Source organism: Harpegnathos saltator, unplaced genomic scaffold (genome assembly GCF_003227715.2).
Source record: "Harpegnathos saltator strain DR-91 unplaced genomic scaffold, Hsal_v8.6 scaffold1, whole genome shotgun sequence".
NCBI lineage: Eukaryota > Metazoa > Arthropoda > Insecta > Hymenoptera > Formicidae > Harpegnathos > Harpegnathos saltator.
The window spans coordinates 879,864-895,366 of NW_020229872.1; the positions used below are offsets into that span (position 1 = coordinate 879,864).

At 46.2% G+C, this 15,503-nt stretch overlaps 1 protein-coding gene across 2 annotated transcripts in view; it reads left to right on the forward strand.

Annotated features, from left to right (window-relative positions):
- The window catches only part of LOC105189034 (RNA-binding protein fusilli), a 28,231-nt gene that overhangs the window by 11,465 nt on the left and 1,263 nt on the right, over positions 1-15,503 (forward strand). The window contains exons 2-10 of one of the 2 annotated variants that reach the window (XM_019844060.2): positions 922-1,116; positions 1,766-1,994; positions 6,135-6,224; positions 9,045-9,099; positions 9,182-9,292; positions 9,861-10,131; positions 10,266-10,481; positions 10,554-10,781; positions 10,867-12,773. In XM_019844060.2, the coding sequence (XP_019699619.1) occupies positions 922-1,116; positions 1,766-1,994; positions 6,135-6,224; positions 9,045-9,099; positions 9,182-9,292; positions 9,861-10,131; positions 10,266-10,481; positions 10,554-10,781; positions 10,867-11,787 (2,316 nt within the window). In that variant the 3' untranslated portion in view covers positions 11,788-12,773. Of the gene's footprint in view, positions 1-921; positions 1,117-1,765; positions 1,995-6,134; positions 6,225-9,044; positions 9,100-9,181; positions 9,293-9,860; positions 10,132-10,265; positions 10,482-10,553; positions 10,782-10,866; positions 12,774-15,503 lie in introns of those variants that run through there. The other variant, XM_025303282.1, reaches the window with a different exon arrangement.

Sequence of the window (15,503 nt, forward strand, 5' to 3'; positions counted from 1 at the left end):
CATTGTTTTGAATTATCAAGCAGAGAACATCGACGACGCATTCTTAATACATTACGCACGCACTCACGGCAAACCTCTCTCTCTCTCTCTCCCTCTCTCTCTCTCTCTCTCTCTCTCTCTCTCTCTCGTGTTTGAGATCCGCGGTCATGAGATATATCGTTCCTTTATCATCGCATACCAACGGTGCGATCAACCGGATGTCGATTCGCTGAAGAAAGGTGACATATCTGCGTGTGTACAAATGTCTGAGAGCGCACATTTAAAATTGCTCCAAGTTCATTCTAAGATACCGTACGGGCAATTTTATTGACTATGGGGCACCAGAAGGTAAACTTAAGACGATCTTCAATCTAAGATTAAACCACGGATGCCGACCTAGGAGAGATCGCAGAGCGCCGATGTGTCGCACGATGCAAAAGACCGCCCCTTCCGATATGCAATCATTATATCGCTGCAGCTCGCGAAAGTGCACGAACGGGCGCGCGTGCGTGCGTGCGTGCTTATGCGCTAATACCGCTAATCGCGATGCATTATCGATGCATCATGGAATGCATCGGTCGAGTTCAAGGTGCAAGAAGGCGCGTGACCTTGACCGTGCCGTGCCGCATGTCCGACCGCTTGGTTCTGCATCTTGATCGAAATCGAAAGAGAGAAAGAAAGAAGGCGGGTTTGTCGAATTTTAAACATTCAGTAACAAGTATGGGACTCGGTAACGATGACCGCAGCTGGAGATAATTATGCAGAGATTAATGGTAATGATAAATGTAACAACGAAGAAAACACACGGGAATCGAAGGGCGTCGGATTGTACAAATAAGTGCGAACATGAATTTAGAAGGCAAATTTAAAGTACACGAGGGTACTCGCGTGCCCTGAAGCAAAAGCGCACGAGTGGCTCACAAGGCGACTAATTCGTTGCAGGTGCTAGGCAGGCAACAGTACATCGTGCGACCGATGGTAATGGAAGACAGTTGTACACCCGGGACCGGCAGCGACAACCCAGCGGTTGCCGGAAGTAGCGGGATCATTAACGACGCAGCGTTGCAACATGCTCCAGCCTTGACTGAACGAAACCTTCGGGAGCATGGGATACCTCTACAGCAGGCCATAGAGCAGGTACTTATTGTCGGTGACAAGCGAAAGAAACTTATTACCAAACCAGAGTCTCCGCTTGCAAGTTATTATTTTTTTTTTCGATTGTTTGCTCTACAGAGAAGAGAGAAATTTATTTTTAACGAGAGATTCGCGAAAGGAAAAAATTGATAAAATTCACGTGTTGTTCCATGTCATTCATATAACTGCCAAGAGGAAAAAATTTGACTATTTCGTGTTCAATATTTAAAACTTGATATTGAGATGATTGAAAACAAAAAAATCTTGTCAAAAATGTTTTTAACAAAAGTTGAAAGAAGGTTGCAAAAGAGATAGGAAAATGTCAATCTTAGGTTTGGATTTTACAAAAAGAAAGAAAAATTTCTGTAGCTTCCTTAGCTTTGGACTCAGCGACTTGAGTCGCCGTTTTTTCGAACTCTTTCGAGCAGCATCGGTGAACGTGTTACTCCCTCTAAGAGGCGCGTCGATACTGGCAGTACTGGCAGTCGGTGTGTCGTCGTGCCTATTATCGTCTATTAAATATGCCTAGTATCATCTATTAAATGTCTATTAAAAAAGATATCATAATCTCATATGATTGATACAATACAATAATCACAGATCGAAACGAGAGATTGTCTAATGCCATGCGACGTTTCTTCTGTTTTTAAAGTTCGAGAGCTGGTGGTCGTCCATGTCCTGCGTCACATCTGGCGCGACACCAAAGTTCGTGGTGGACGGCCAAGCGCCCATGAGACAATGTCTGCATCCCGAAGCTTGCAACAAGGACATCGAGCTACCGGAGCACTACAACCACTTCTATGACCTGCGAAAAGACTTTGTGGCGTGCTACTCCTCTCACGGCGAGTTATCGACCCTCGGAGTGCAGGAGATGTTACAATGTATCCTTTTTGCGCCATCGACTCGTATAAACTGTCGTCGACTGTCGAGCGAGGGCTAATTTCGTCGCAGACGTAGATTTGTATGCATAGACTGCGCTTTCTTAGGAGAGCTTCGAAAACAAGATGTGAAGGACAGCTATATATAATTACTGTCCATATGCATGTTATCTTTATTTAGCTTTAGCCCAATAGTTCAAGCTAGACAAAGGTCTAATGCCTGTGGCAGAGGACATCCTTTTCACACGAAAACTTCACAGCCTCTCGTAAAGTGTTCAGTCTATGCGTATAAGTCTACGATCAAAGACGGTCTCGTCGGTTTGATCATCGAGGCTCTTTGCATCTCCAAAGAACAATTTTCTGGTCTCTTTCTCTCTCGCTCTTGCACCGAGTTCGGCTCGTGAAACGGTTGGATTACACATCTGACACCACTGCCACTGCGTACGATCAGCCGATTAATATAACGACATATTAACGACGTATTAATCGCTTTATCATAATTTACCGGCGCTACCGACCAAGTTGTTAGCCGTGCCGGGCCGAGCCGTTTGTGTATTTCTACGCGAGGAATTTCTCGCGGCGTGGCCGTCAGGCGGCGCGACGGAAGTGCACGACGCGCGGAGGCACACACGACGCGGTCCCCGACGACACGATCCACCCGATCGCCGTGTCTCAACCAGAGTCGGTCTTTGCGGTCGTACGAGGCACAAGTGCGTGTGCCACGTTCGCCGCTGCGCCTCTGTCCGCGGATTGCAGCCCGAGTCTCGACGTGTCTTCGCTTACACTCGAAGCTCTTCGCGGCGGATCGATCGATCGATCGGAATCGTTGTCCGAGGTGAAGATTGGATCAGAAGATAAAGAGAGGATCGGTCTGGGCCCGCGATCAGCATTGTCTTCCACGGTGAGCAGTCTCGTCCTCCCGATCCTCGTAGTCGTCCTGTGAGTTTTTAACGCTATCCGGAATCGAAGTAGCAAGCAGGTATATCTTATTTTGCGGCGGGGGCAACACGTGGACTTTGTGCTCGATTCGGTGTGGAAGACTGCGAGCTTCACCTTTACCGACGTTCAATCGTAGAGTCGCCCGAGAGAGAGAAAAAAGTAAGATTCCGTTATCTCTATCTGGTGTTCTCGAAATCCGGACCTTCTGATTCTTTACGTTAAGTAACCGGCCGATAGAAGCAACCAGTTTTAATCTCCATTCACCGAAGTAAGATCCAATCTACTCGATAAGGGTACATATCGTCGCTATCGCTCGCTCGCTCGCTCGCTCACTCGTTCGCTTACATTTTATTCGCCGAACGTCTCGAGTTTCTCGCAAGGCGTCGCAAAATCACGCGTCTGAATAGAATGAATAATAAGACGGTGTGTCCTCGCGCGATTGATCTCGGCATTGGTGCTCTTTCTCTCTCTCCCTCTCCCTCTCTCTCTCTCTCTCTCTCTCTCTCTCTCTCTCTCTCTCTCTCTCTCTCTCTCTCTCTCTCTCCCCCCTCATTCTTTCTTGATACGCTGAGCGTATTTTGAATCTAATGCAATGGTGATTCGAATCCCGCGATTGCGATTTCTCTCGCGAACCAGCGGCAGCGGGCAGTAACGTCATTCTAAACGCTCGAGACGAGCAGCTCCTGCTATAAATTCGACCTCGATTCAGATTCATGCTGACCGTATACGGTATACCGCAGCCTTCCTTCCTTGTATTCGGCTCACCGTGTGTTATATCTACCTGGCGCTAATAAAACAAGACCACCTGCGCTAAGTCGAGGTGCGTGCGCGTGTATGTATGTATGTGTGCGAGAGAGAGATAGAGAGAGAGAGAGTGAGAGAGGGGGGGAAGGGAAAGAGAGAGAATGTGCACGTATACGTTCGAATCGACTCACCACTCGCCGGTCCAGTGCGAGTCACGTTAAGATTAGCCGGTCTATGACTTCAGTTTTCTACGTTGCTTCTCACGAAAGGACTATGGACGTTACACACACATATACGCACGTATACGCGTAGTCACGTACGCGTCGCATATATACGAATACTTGCACGATACGGGGAGTCTGAGAATTTTTTATTTCCAGAGAACTCACTTCTCACGACCGACTGGGAAATTTGTCGGGGATTTGCGTTTCCTTTCCGTTACTTTCGCCGAGTACTTTATTTGCGAGCGTTATCAACCGGCCGTGCTCTGGCCAGATAGCGACGACGTTAGAGATTAGTTAAAGAAATTAATCGATACCCTTCTACCGTTGTCTCTGGTGATTATGTTTATCACTCATCATTAATCACGCATCAGCAGCGTTCCTTTCCAGAAAACAGATGTATCATCGCCATTAGAATCGCCGAAAGTATCATCTTTCACTTGTCAATTTCCAAGCCGTAGATAAAGAATGGGCGATTATTACGGGCGGATGCGCGATATCCGCTGAATTCGTCAACAACCTACTCAACCGCGATAATATTCGTGTCTCCTCCGTAAGAAAAGAAAAGAAAAACAGAAAGAGAGAGAAAGCGAATGGAGTCGCGACGATACAGAAGATCGCGCGAGGCTAGGAAAAGTCGTTTCCATCGTTTCCTTCCGTTCATACTCGACATTGAATCTCGCGGGCGCAGACCTCTTGATCAGCAGCACCCCTCATTGTATCAAAAACCAAGAACCAACGAGAACTAATGTGTTTATGACGCTTCTATGTTCGAAAATCGATTTTTCGAGATCGCGTCTCGGACTAAAGGCAATTCGACGACACAATTGCCGCGGATTTTCTTATCGACTTCTTCTCCGCCGAGCCTTAAAGAGTAATCGGATGTGTGTGTATGTATATGCGTATATGCGCGCGATTTTCGTCCCTCAACAATTTCTCTCACAACTCCCATAATCTCGGCGGCCGGGTCATTTTTCGAACCGTGTTTGCCGCAGATGCGACAAAAACAGAGACTAGCGGACGGACACAGGGGAAGGGGGGAAGAGGCAGGGGCGAGGGGACGTCGTGCATATTCGTTACAAACGGTGACGATCAGATGACTTGAGAAAGAGAGTTCGGCCGGTCGCGCGTGTCTGATTTATACCGTCTTATCGGGCTACAGTTTAAAGGTCAGCCTTCTAACGAAGATATCGGGAAGAGGCCAGTGACGAGCGCACGTGACACATGTATACATGTTATCATTGTGCGCTGCGATTTGGACTTGTTGAACTTTCTCAAGTCGGCCGCTTCCAGTTTTCGATCCCGCTCGCTCGCGCGCTCCGCCCGTCTACGCGCGCGCGCGCGCGCACACGCGTGCCATTCGCCAGGAACTCGCTGTCGCAGCACGTAATTACGCTTGTGCCGCTTAGCTGCTACCTGGCCATTACCCGAGCGCACTCGTTCATTTGCCAGTTCGTAAACCACAGGGTATGTAACGCTCGGTATTCTCGTTCGCGCGCAAGCTCCTCCGTCTCGTTGCAAACGAAGCAACGTTGTTTACCGAGACGCACGCTTGCCACAATAGCCGCGGCTGTTTCTTCCACTCTCGCGACCGCCTCCGCCATGCGCTCTCGAAGATGCGATTTTATTCGTCACGCAATCCGTTTTATTCCACGATGTAAAAGAAAAAATTTTCTTTTTCGACGCTGTACTGCGCTCTCTCTCTCTCTCTCTCTCTCTTTCTCGCATTGTTGTTACGTAAATGTCAAGACTGCGTGAAACAGTGGGCACTGGTGTCACTGGTAGCGGTAGACTTCTTCACGCGTCTCCGTCATCCTCCTCTTCGAGCAGTCGGTGGGTCTCGAATTTTTGCAGACTGCTACTATTTATACGTGCTCGTCTCTTCTTGTGCAACGGGTTGTATCTGTAATATTATTAATGTCTGCAATCTCGAACGATAAGCGGGAAAAGAAGCTTGCGTGAATAAGATCCCACGAGAGCGAAAGAGTCTACAGAACGATCTGCGACGATTTCCGTTTCTGATGAATTTGTATCAGCAACGCGGGCGCAAAGGTCGCGGTAGGCGGCTGCGCGTCGCTCTTTCGATTGTGCTCCGACCTCTCGCCGTTTCTCGCGGAGAGTCGCGCGTGAATTATTCGCGCGTGGCTCCGTCGTCACGATATGAAAGTCGATTTTATCGCGCAGCCGAGAAGGGAAAAGAAAGAAAATATATCTGTTTCCTTGACCGTCGACTGATCAGATTTCGGACTGCCGCCGGACACGGACAATGATTTTCATGTCAAAGAGATACAGGACATGGTGACTGTGATACAGAGAATGATCAAGGACGGTAAGCCGATAAAATATCTCTTCTTTGTAACGCACACACGATGCGGCGTGTCTGTCGACGTTGCGAGGAATGCGTCGAAACAGCATTTGCGCGGAGAAAAATGTCGTTCTACCGTTAAGAAGAGCGATTACTCAGTTCATTGTCCTCTCTTCAAGCGGTGGTTGTCCTGCTATATACTCATTAGAAATTTCGTGAAAGCTCATTATCGTGTGCTCAAAAGAAGAATTTATTTTTTTTCCAAGAATGTTATAAAATTTATGCATCGCATGCGGAGAGCAAATTGAATATTTATTTGAATTTAATGGTCTCATTGAGCAGTCTTGATGGAGATGTTGAACTTGGAACTTTAGATGTAGAATGTGTTTTGAGTAAATTTGATGCTTATGATAAATTCATGAAAGGTTTAAAACAAAGGACACTTGCTCGAGTGAAGCATGTGTGTTTTTCTTCATGTACCTTTCTTTGAGTTTCATTTTTTTGCAGATAGAATAGATATGTGATCGATGCAATCTGCTCGATCCTGGAGCTTATCAGTTTCATCAATCTTTATCTTCCGCACACTCAAATCTTTTTCTTATATTTCAACAGCCAAGATGTTTCCTGAAAAAAAAAACCAATAGTGCATCGTTATTTTCTTTTTTAATTTCGCACGAACTGCAGTATGATACACGCGCAATGTAACGTTCTCATTTCTCCAAACGTTGTGCAGTGTGCTCACACCTGACAGCAGCGACGGCCTTGGAGGTTGCGATCGTGCCGGTGATTAAGCCGGTACTCGCCGAAGAATTACTTTCTTTAATTGCTCTTTCGAGAATCGGAGAGGCTCGTTCCCGAGTGCGTTCGCACGGAAGATATCTTCGAAACGTGACGTTTCTTTTCTTCGCGAAGAAAGAGGAAAACGAATTTCGCGCTTGACGAGTATTCGCGAGTAAACGAGTATGATTTTTCTTCGACGAAATTCAGCCAAATTCGAGGCGCTTTTGATTTTTTTTAAGACCATTGTCCCCGGCCATTGTCGCATCTTCGTCGTTCCTGCAGTTGCATCCAAACTAGTGTCGATCAAACTCTGCAACGTTCTAAGCAGAGATTCGAGCGCCAGCTCTCTTATCACAGTGACACTCAACCTGTGGAAAGCTACATTAACGGCAGATAACGCATATTATCGCGATAATACGCACTCGTAAAAAACGCCTTGCGCTTTTGACACCGTGTATCGATCCTGTCGATCTTTTGCCATCTTGCTGCGCGCTCGATAATAATGACGATGCTCGTTTCAGCTCGGCCGAGACGATCCGTTGGTCCGTCCGAGAGAGGAAACGCACAGGGGAACACGTGATCGGCTTTTTATTTTTGCACTATAATTGTCGCTCCTATCGTGATTTATCGCGATTTATTTCTCCGCTCGAACTCGGAGCATCGGAGCCGCGCGCGGTGGAAAACGCGCGATAAATTGCGCGTCGTGTAATCGACGACCGATTTAATAAGCCGCGTGCATTCCTCAAAACGCACTTCTACTTGTCGACGAGCCGCGTTCCGCTGAGCCTGCAAATCGAATCGGCCATTTTGCCCGGCTCGGAGAAATCGGAGACAAACGGACGGATATAGTGTTACGGAGGAAACGCATAAGCGCAAGTTTAGACGACGATCGCGCAATTGTTGACGCTCGTAATCGCCGGTTTATACGTTCGTGAAAGATGGTGTCGTGTCTTCATGTTTGATATTTTTATTTCTTCCCTGTGTTTGATCGCCTGTTGTATCTCTACAGCACGATATACCGAGTTTCGAAACGGTCCAAACATTTTTGTTGTTCCTAGTCTCCAGGAACGCAGTCGAGAAATTCTTCTGAAAAAGTCCCATAGTCATAGTTGAGTCCTCTCACCGGACATTCGCTCCGCATTTTCTGAACTGTACTAAAAAAAGAAGTTTAAAATGTTTTGAGAGTCAGTATTGCACCTCCACAATAGCGATATATTTCGTACGAAGTTGATCGCGTTAATTATGTAACCGCAGTAACGTAACGTATATTTGCATAATATTTTACATGCCCGCGCGCGCGCATTTATTTTTCATCAAAAATAAAGTATTTCGCGTAATTGACCGAAGAAGAGAAGAGACGGAATGTGACAAGTCGATGAAAAGCCGTAGATACAATCTGAAGTATATCGTGTAAAATCACGTCAACCTGCCGCCGTTTTTGGCGATTATCGTGAGCGATATTTTTCAAGGATTTCTCAGATAAAAAACGAAAAATATCGTCAACAAAGTAAGCGGCAGGCGGCTGCCGCTTGACACACAGACCTCTGACGAGCCAATCGGCAGTTGGCAAGCTCTGTGCATGCTTTTATGTTTACACGCGATGTTTCATACACAACAGCGTGTTCTACACCAAGTGTTTCTCGTGGATCAAATTTTTTTTCACTCGTATGAAGGATAAGCCGCGTGAAATGTTGTCGCTCTTGCGAGTGACTCTGTGTTGAAATCGAGCACCGTTAAGTGATCCGCAGGAAACGCTCCCGAGGTTGTTCGATTCTTAAAGTTACTTTTCTCAAGATTCGTCACACTCTCGATTAGGCCGGCTGTTTTGCACTTGCGCTTGCGATCTTTTTATTTTCTCTTCTCGTCTGCAAATTCTGAGAGTACGTTAGTTTCGTTTTTAAATGCGGAAAATATAAAAAGAAGAAAGGTAACGTCTCTCTCGAAAGAGAGAAACAAGCCTGAGATTTACATTTTTTTGTTTGAATATATTTAATTCAATTAATATATGTAATTAATATGTGTAATTAACATCTGATTAAGACAATTTATAATTATATTTTTCAGGTCACGTTTTTCAAAACCCAGAAGTGATTAACATCGTTTTAGAACCTGGCATATGGTAAGTTGAAAAATTTGTATGGGCTTGTACGTTATATATATGCGTGTTTTTTCATTATTTAATATATTAACACGGCCCTCAGCTCCAAAGACGAGGAGGTGGAGAATGATTGTGTAGTGAGAGCGCGTGGTCTTCCTTGGCAATCCTCGGATCAAGATATCGCCAAATTTTTTCGTGGCCTAAATGTCGCCAAGTAAGTAGTGCTGTTGAGATTTATAGAAACAATCTTGAAATACGACTAACGAAACCTCGAGAAAACGTTTCAATTGTCTCCTAACTATCTTTTTGGTATTTATGCACAAGCCACATGGATCTGTGTAAAGCAGGTAATTGATATTTAGCGCATCTATAATGCACTTAGAAGCGCACAAGCTCCTTCTGTCGTTCTCCCTTTCGCCCTAGTTTCTCCTACATGACATAACAAATACGACTTCAGAGGTCTTCTTCTATTTGCTTCATAGCTGTTGTATATAGTGATAAGCATTTTATCTGGAGTCATGGATTTCGTATGCTCTATGGATCTAACTGTGATAAACTCGACATTAGAACTCTTGTAGAGTCCTCTTAATATCGTTATCTTCACGAATTCGCGTCTAACGACGTTCGCAATATTACATAAATATACAGTAAGAAAGAGAAATAATGAGAAAGAAAGAGAGAGAGAGAGAGAGAAAGAGAGAAAGAGAGAGAGAGAGAGAGAGAGAGAAGGCTGGTCGCTGGAGCGCAACAATACGCTAACAGTGGTGTAATAACTTTTTTAGGGGTGGTGTAGCTCTTTGTTTAAGTCCTATGGGAAGGCGTAACGGCGAAGCGTTGGTACGGTTTATTAATAAAGAACACAGAGACATGGCGCTGAAGCGGCATAAACATCACATGGGTGCACGATACATAGAAGTTTACAAAGCCTCCGGAGAGGATTTTGTTGGCGTTGCTGGTGGTACGAGCGGGGAGGCGCACGCTTTTCTGTCACGCGGGGCTGAAGTCATCGTTAGAATGCGGGGCTTGCCGTATGATTGTGTTGCTAAACAAGTGGTATATAATTGTTTCAACGATTTAAAGATTCTTTTACATAGCATTAATAATGCGAAAATTAAGCTTCTCGATTACATACGCTCTGTGTCCGTTTGTCGCCGCTGTACACATTCGACGCTTTCCTCTCCCCACAGCTGGAGTTCTTCCTGTCCGGACAAAAGCCATGCCACGTGCTCGACGGCGAAGATGGGGTGTTATTTGTGAAGAAGCCCGACGGCAGAGCGACTGGGGACGCTTTCGTCTTGTTTGCCAAGGAAGAGGACGCTGTAAAGGCATTGAGCAAACATAGAGACTGCATCGGCAGTCGGTACATAGAGCTTTTCCGGAGCACGACAGCGGAGGTGCAACAAGTGAGTAGGAGCGAGCAAATATCTCGACGACGTGCGTACATGTTACTCATTCTGATTTTGATACGCGCACAGGTACTGAACAGGGCGATCGATCCGAAGCAAGTAGTGCAACCACCTCCGCGTATCGTGCAGCTACCTTCGATAATACCTCAGCACATTATTACATGCGGCACACGTAAGGATTGCGTGAGACTCCGCGGGTTGCCGTACGAAGCGGTGGTAGAGCACATCCTCGAGTTCATGGGCGAGCATTCGAAGAATATCGTCTTTCAGGGCGTCCACATGGTTTACAATGCTCAAGTACATATCAATAGTCCTACTTTGAGACGCTCTTGCGAAGCTTCGTTCCTCCACTTATTCCTTCCGTTTCTCGTTATTCTACCAGGGTCAGCCATCCGGCGAGGCGTTCATCCAAATGGACAGCGAGGCGTCAGCGTACGCATGCGCTACGCAGCGGCACCATCGGTACATGATCTTCGGCAAGAAGCAGCGTTACATCGAAGTCTTCCAATGCAGCGGCGACGATATGAGTCTGGTATTGACAGGTGCGGTAACACCGCCGTCAACCACGCCTCTACCATCACCCGGTACGTTAACCACACAAGCCCCCGCGACATTGACACATCCGCCTCCGCCGACGCCGGTGCCTGTGCCGGTACCAGCCGCGCAGCCGCCGCCGCCGCCGCCACAACTGTGGGACATTCACACCCTGGTGCAGGCTCAGGTAGCACAGGCGCAGGTAGCCCAAGCGCAGGCGGCCCAGGCGCAGGTGGCCCAGGCGCAGGCGGCTATCAGGAATTCAGACTTTTGGCTAATGGCTCTCGCGTCCAATCCGCCTCCTACCTCAAACCCCGCCTCGCCTACCCCGGCAGCGACGAGCAAGTCCTTGGCGCTCGCCGCGTCGAGCCCGGCTCAAGCTCAGATACCCGCTTACGCGGTGACACCCCCAGCAGCCGCGGTGGCCGCGCTTCATCACCACCACGCCGCAGCGGTCGCGCAACCGCCGACTCCGGCGACGCCGTTCTTGCTCTTTAATCCTCTTCCGCCTCGTATCCCGATCTTACGCGCGCCCACGGCGCATGGATTGCTGCCGCCTGCTATCATGCAGACTACGTCCTTGAACCCTGCCGCGTTGATGGGCCTGAAGCGAACGTGGGAGAGCGCCTTCCCCGCCGACGCGGCCAGCAGCGTAGCGAAACGCGCTGCCACTTGGCACGCACCTCCAGCGCACGCGTTTCACGCCACCGCCGCTCCGACCGCCACACCGGCCTTGCCTTATCCTCCGCAGTTTTATCCTCAGATCTGACACTGCTGAGACAAACACGATGTGTCGTTTCGCCGTTGCCGACGAGGCAACGGCCGTCGGGAACGGGCCGCTCGGTGTTCTTCTCCGGATCCTCCAGCGTCCTCGTTTTCCTCCTTAATGCGTCAGCTTCCGCACGTGGACAGAATGGACCACGTCGTTCTTGGCCGAACAGGAAGTTACTGGTCGCGATTCCTTTATATATTCATATTTAGGAACATATATTTTTCGATTCGTTGCTTCGCGCAGTAATCGCGCTCCCCAGGACAATGCTGCGCATTGCTTCGTCGGTGGCTTTACGCTATATTCTCAGAGCGAGGTGTCCGCTCACGCGATATTCACGACATTCCGTTTTCCATGTTTTGCCAGCGAGTTTTTGACAAAACGTTTCTTCATCATGTTTCTCGTGAAGACACGTTACGGTGAGAGTAACGAGTTTGTCCTTCTCTGTTATATACTTATATATAAAGTACCTTAACGTTCGGGAACGCTTCGTACAAATTCGGCCGTTACTTACATAAGGTTAGCAACGGTACTTAACGCGTAATTCGCGAAACGACTTAATTTTCCTCGATTCCAATATTTACATAGGCAGCATATACATTCATATTTTGATAAGTACGTTAAGTTTGACAGTAGTACATAATTTTCTATGCAGCGTGCGCATACGCTTTTTTCCTTCAATAATCGCGCGTTTTTTGGAATACCTGAGACATGTCGTGTCGTCGAGACATGTTGTACGGGAACAAATGTTTTCGTTTCGCCACTCTAGTGCCTTCTCCTTGAAGAGTGATAAGCACAGGACTATCGGTCCGGTTCTTCAGAATTACACGATACGTGTATATACGTTTTCCTACATATACATAGAGAAATGTCTCGAAACTATCATGGTGTATATGTCGTTTCTGGATCCCGGTTGGAAATTATATTTTCGGGCCATCGAATTCATATTTTTCAGCTGCATCTTATGGCGGATATGTCCTCTTCGATATATCGAATGTTGAAGCGTCATATTGAGTAGATTCAGTTTCTGCCTATATTTGCGTATCTGCGCGATTGCACACGGACAATTATTTGTAAATGTTGAGGAGATACTGGAGATCGACATAACATAGCTTTTGTAATTCGCATCGTTTTTCTATTTAGATGTATAGAATCGCAAGTGTTTTTACAGATGAGAATGCAGATGTTAATGATTTTAAAAGTACCACATGTTATATCAAGGACAGAGAAATTTTTTATTTCAGATGAGAGTATTAATGCCGTATTTAACTCTAGAAATATATATATATATTTTTTGTGTGTTGTTTTAACTTTCAAATTGGAATACTTAGATTTTCATTAGTACGGTAATTCTGTTCTATATTCTACATTAATACAGTATTAATACACGATGTTCAATATATATACCTCACGAAATTTCTCTTTATTTGTTACATAATATGGGTGTTTTTAAATTCATTGACACTTATATTTTCACTTCGTGGAAACACTTGCAATTCTATAGAACCAAATGGAAAAATAGTGCAAACTACGAAAGTTGTATCGTGTCGATACTCAGCATCTCCTCAAGGCTCATGTACTTTACATAGATACGCTCTTGAATTCAATGTTCGATATGTCGTTGAAGTGGTATCCATCATGAGAAGTACGCAATTAGCATGTTTATTGATCCAAAATCTAGCGACCGGTCGATATGATTGGAAGAACAGTCATTTGTACACAAATATCTATGTATGTGTGTATATATACACACACACCACATATATTTAAATCTATATATATATTTATATAAGAATGATTTATATATATATATATATATATATATTTTGATAAGAATATTTTTATTAGTAATAAGTGACATTCCATCCAATGTTATATGCTCTGAAGTTCTATTTCAGAGGTATAATAGATTCTTTTATACACACGTGGCATCTATTTCTTCGGTGCATGCATGTTACAATCTAAACAAAGTCTCGTCGTTATTGTCAAGTTCCTGGCGAGCAGTCGGTCTTGTCGTCCCCTTTCCCCCATGAATTGTGACATACAAGCTTCGATTCGATATACAAGTAGACATACAAGTTCGGTTAAAAATCAAGGGTTGACGTACGCGAGAAGTAGCAAATTGGATTCTTTGGAACAACAGGTTGTACTTGCCAAGAAAGACGAACACGTACACGCATGTACACACACGTATACACTCACGTACAACACGTACAATACACATACCAAGAGCGACAGCACGTACGAAAGGGAAGTTCACCGTGAAATGTGCGACGGGCGATGTAAGTGTCGCATCATTTGGTAACGATGACTGTGTGCATTCATTTGACCGGGGCCTTGGGCGAGAAATCTTGAAGGAGGATTAAGGGGGATAGGCGGAGTTAGGAAAACGGGACCAAACGCCGACCTTGTTGTACACTCTCACGGCTTGTGATTTAACTCTGGTGTCGGCGGTGTTCACTCTTTCCAAGCTGGGCTTGCGGCCTAATATACCTCGCGATAGTGTAGTTCGACGAGGATCATCGAGACGCGCGAGAATGTCGCGGCTGTTTGTTGTTACTACTTTGTGAATCGAGCGTCGGCTTCACCAGAGGGATGGTATCCTCTTCCTCCGCTGGTACATTCCGTTCGTAGACGCGACTGTTGTATCTCGCACTGCCATGTCAATAACAAGCTTCCACTACTTCCACTCCCCGCGTAGCCCTCGTGATAGCGATAACAGCGCGATGCGTGCAAACGCTCGCGGAAGCTCAGAGAGAAGACGAGTAAGGAGATCCTCTCCCCCGTGAAGTTGAAGTCCTGGTTCCGTCGCGCACATATTGCGAAGTGCCGTAAACTTTCGTCTTCTTGCCACGTTTTTTATAAACATATACACACACACATACACACACGCGCGTATTAGATTAATATGTTAGAATAATGGGGTAGTATAGATTTTCACACACATATACATACACACGCGTGCGCGCGCGCGCGCGCGCGAAATGGTCATCATCGTTATTTCGCAGATATTATGTCCAGAGGTATACATAAAACAACTTTGTTGCATGTCATGTTGGTTTGTGAGGGGACGTGCGCATATATTATAACACGCGGTGTTACACGGAGGAAACTGTTCGGTTGAATTAACACGACAGTGGCGGCAGAGAAACAGCTACTTTGCGACTGCTGTGAGATTCGTGAATTCGGCGTGCGCTCGTAGTTCCAAATTAAGAGCTTGCAGACTCGCGAATCTTACATCGCAGTCGCGCAGAATTTTCTCTGCTGAGTCGACGATGAACGAGCAAAGCTTGTTTTAAAAGAAGCAAAATTCTTATTTCCCGAAGGATCTTGGATTTGGTTGGTAAGGAACCAGCAATCCCGTTTTCGTCAATCAAAATGTCTCTCTTCGTCCATTGTCGCGTTAATCGAAACAGATTCTTTCCTCTGTCTGCAATACCGCGTGACATTTTCCTCCGTTTTCCATCTGTCGTTTCGCGAGCGTTGACTACACACATCTGGGGTCCGATCCATCTTTTTTCTTCGCACGTGATCACCACGTGTACATATCACAGAGCTCGTAACGGACGTCCACACTCACCCCGGATGTTGTCTCCTTTTCGGAAGGTGTTCCTCACGTTCCTCCTTTCCCCGGTTGCGCCGTAACGCAATCTCGTAAACGTAAGTGTCTTTCTCTTTTTTTCTCTCTTTTTTTTCTTTTTCTCTCTCTCTCTCTC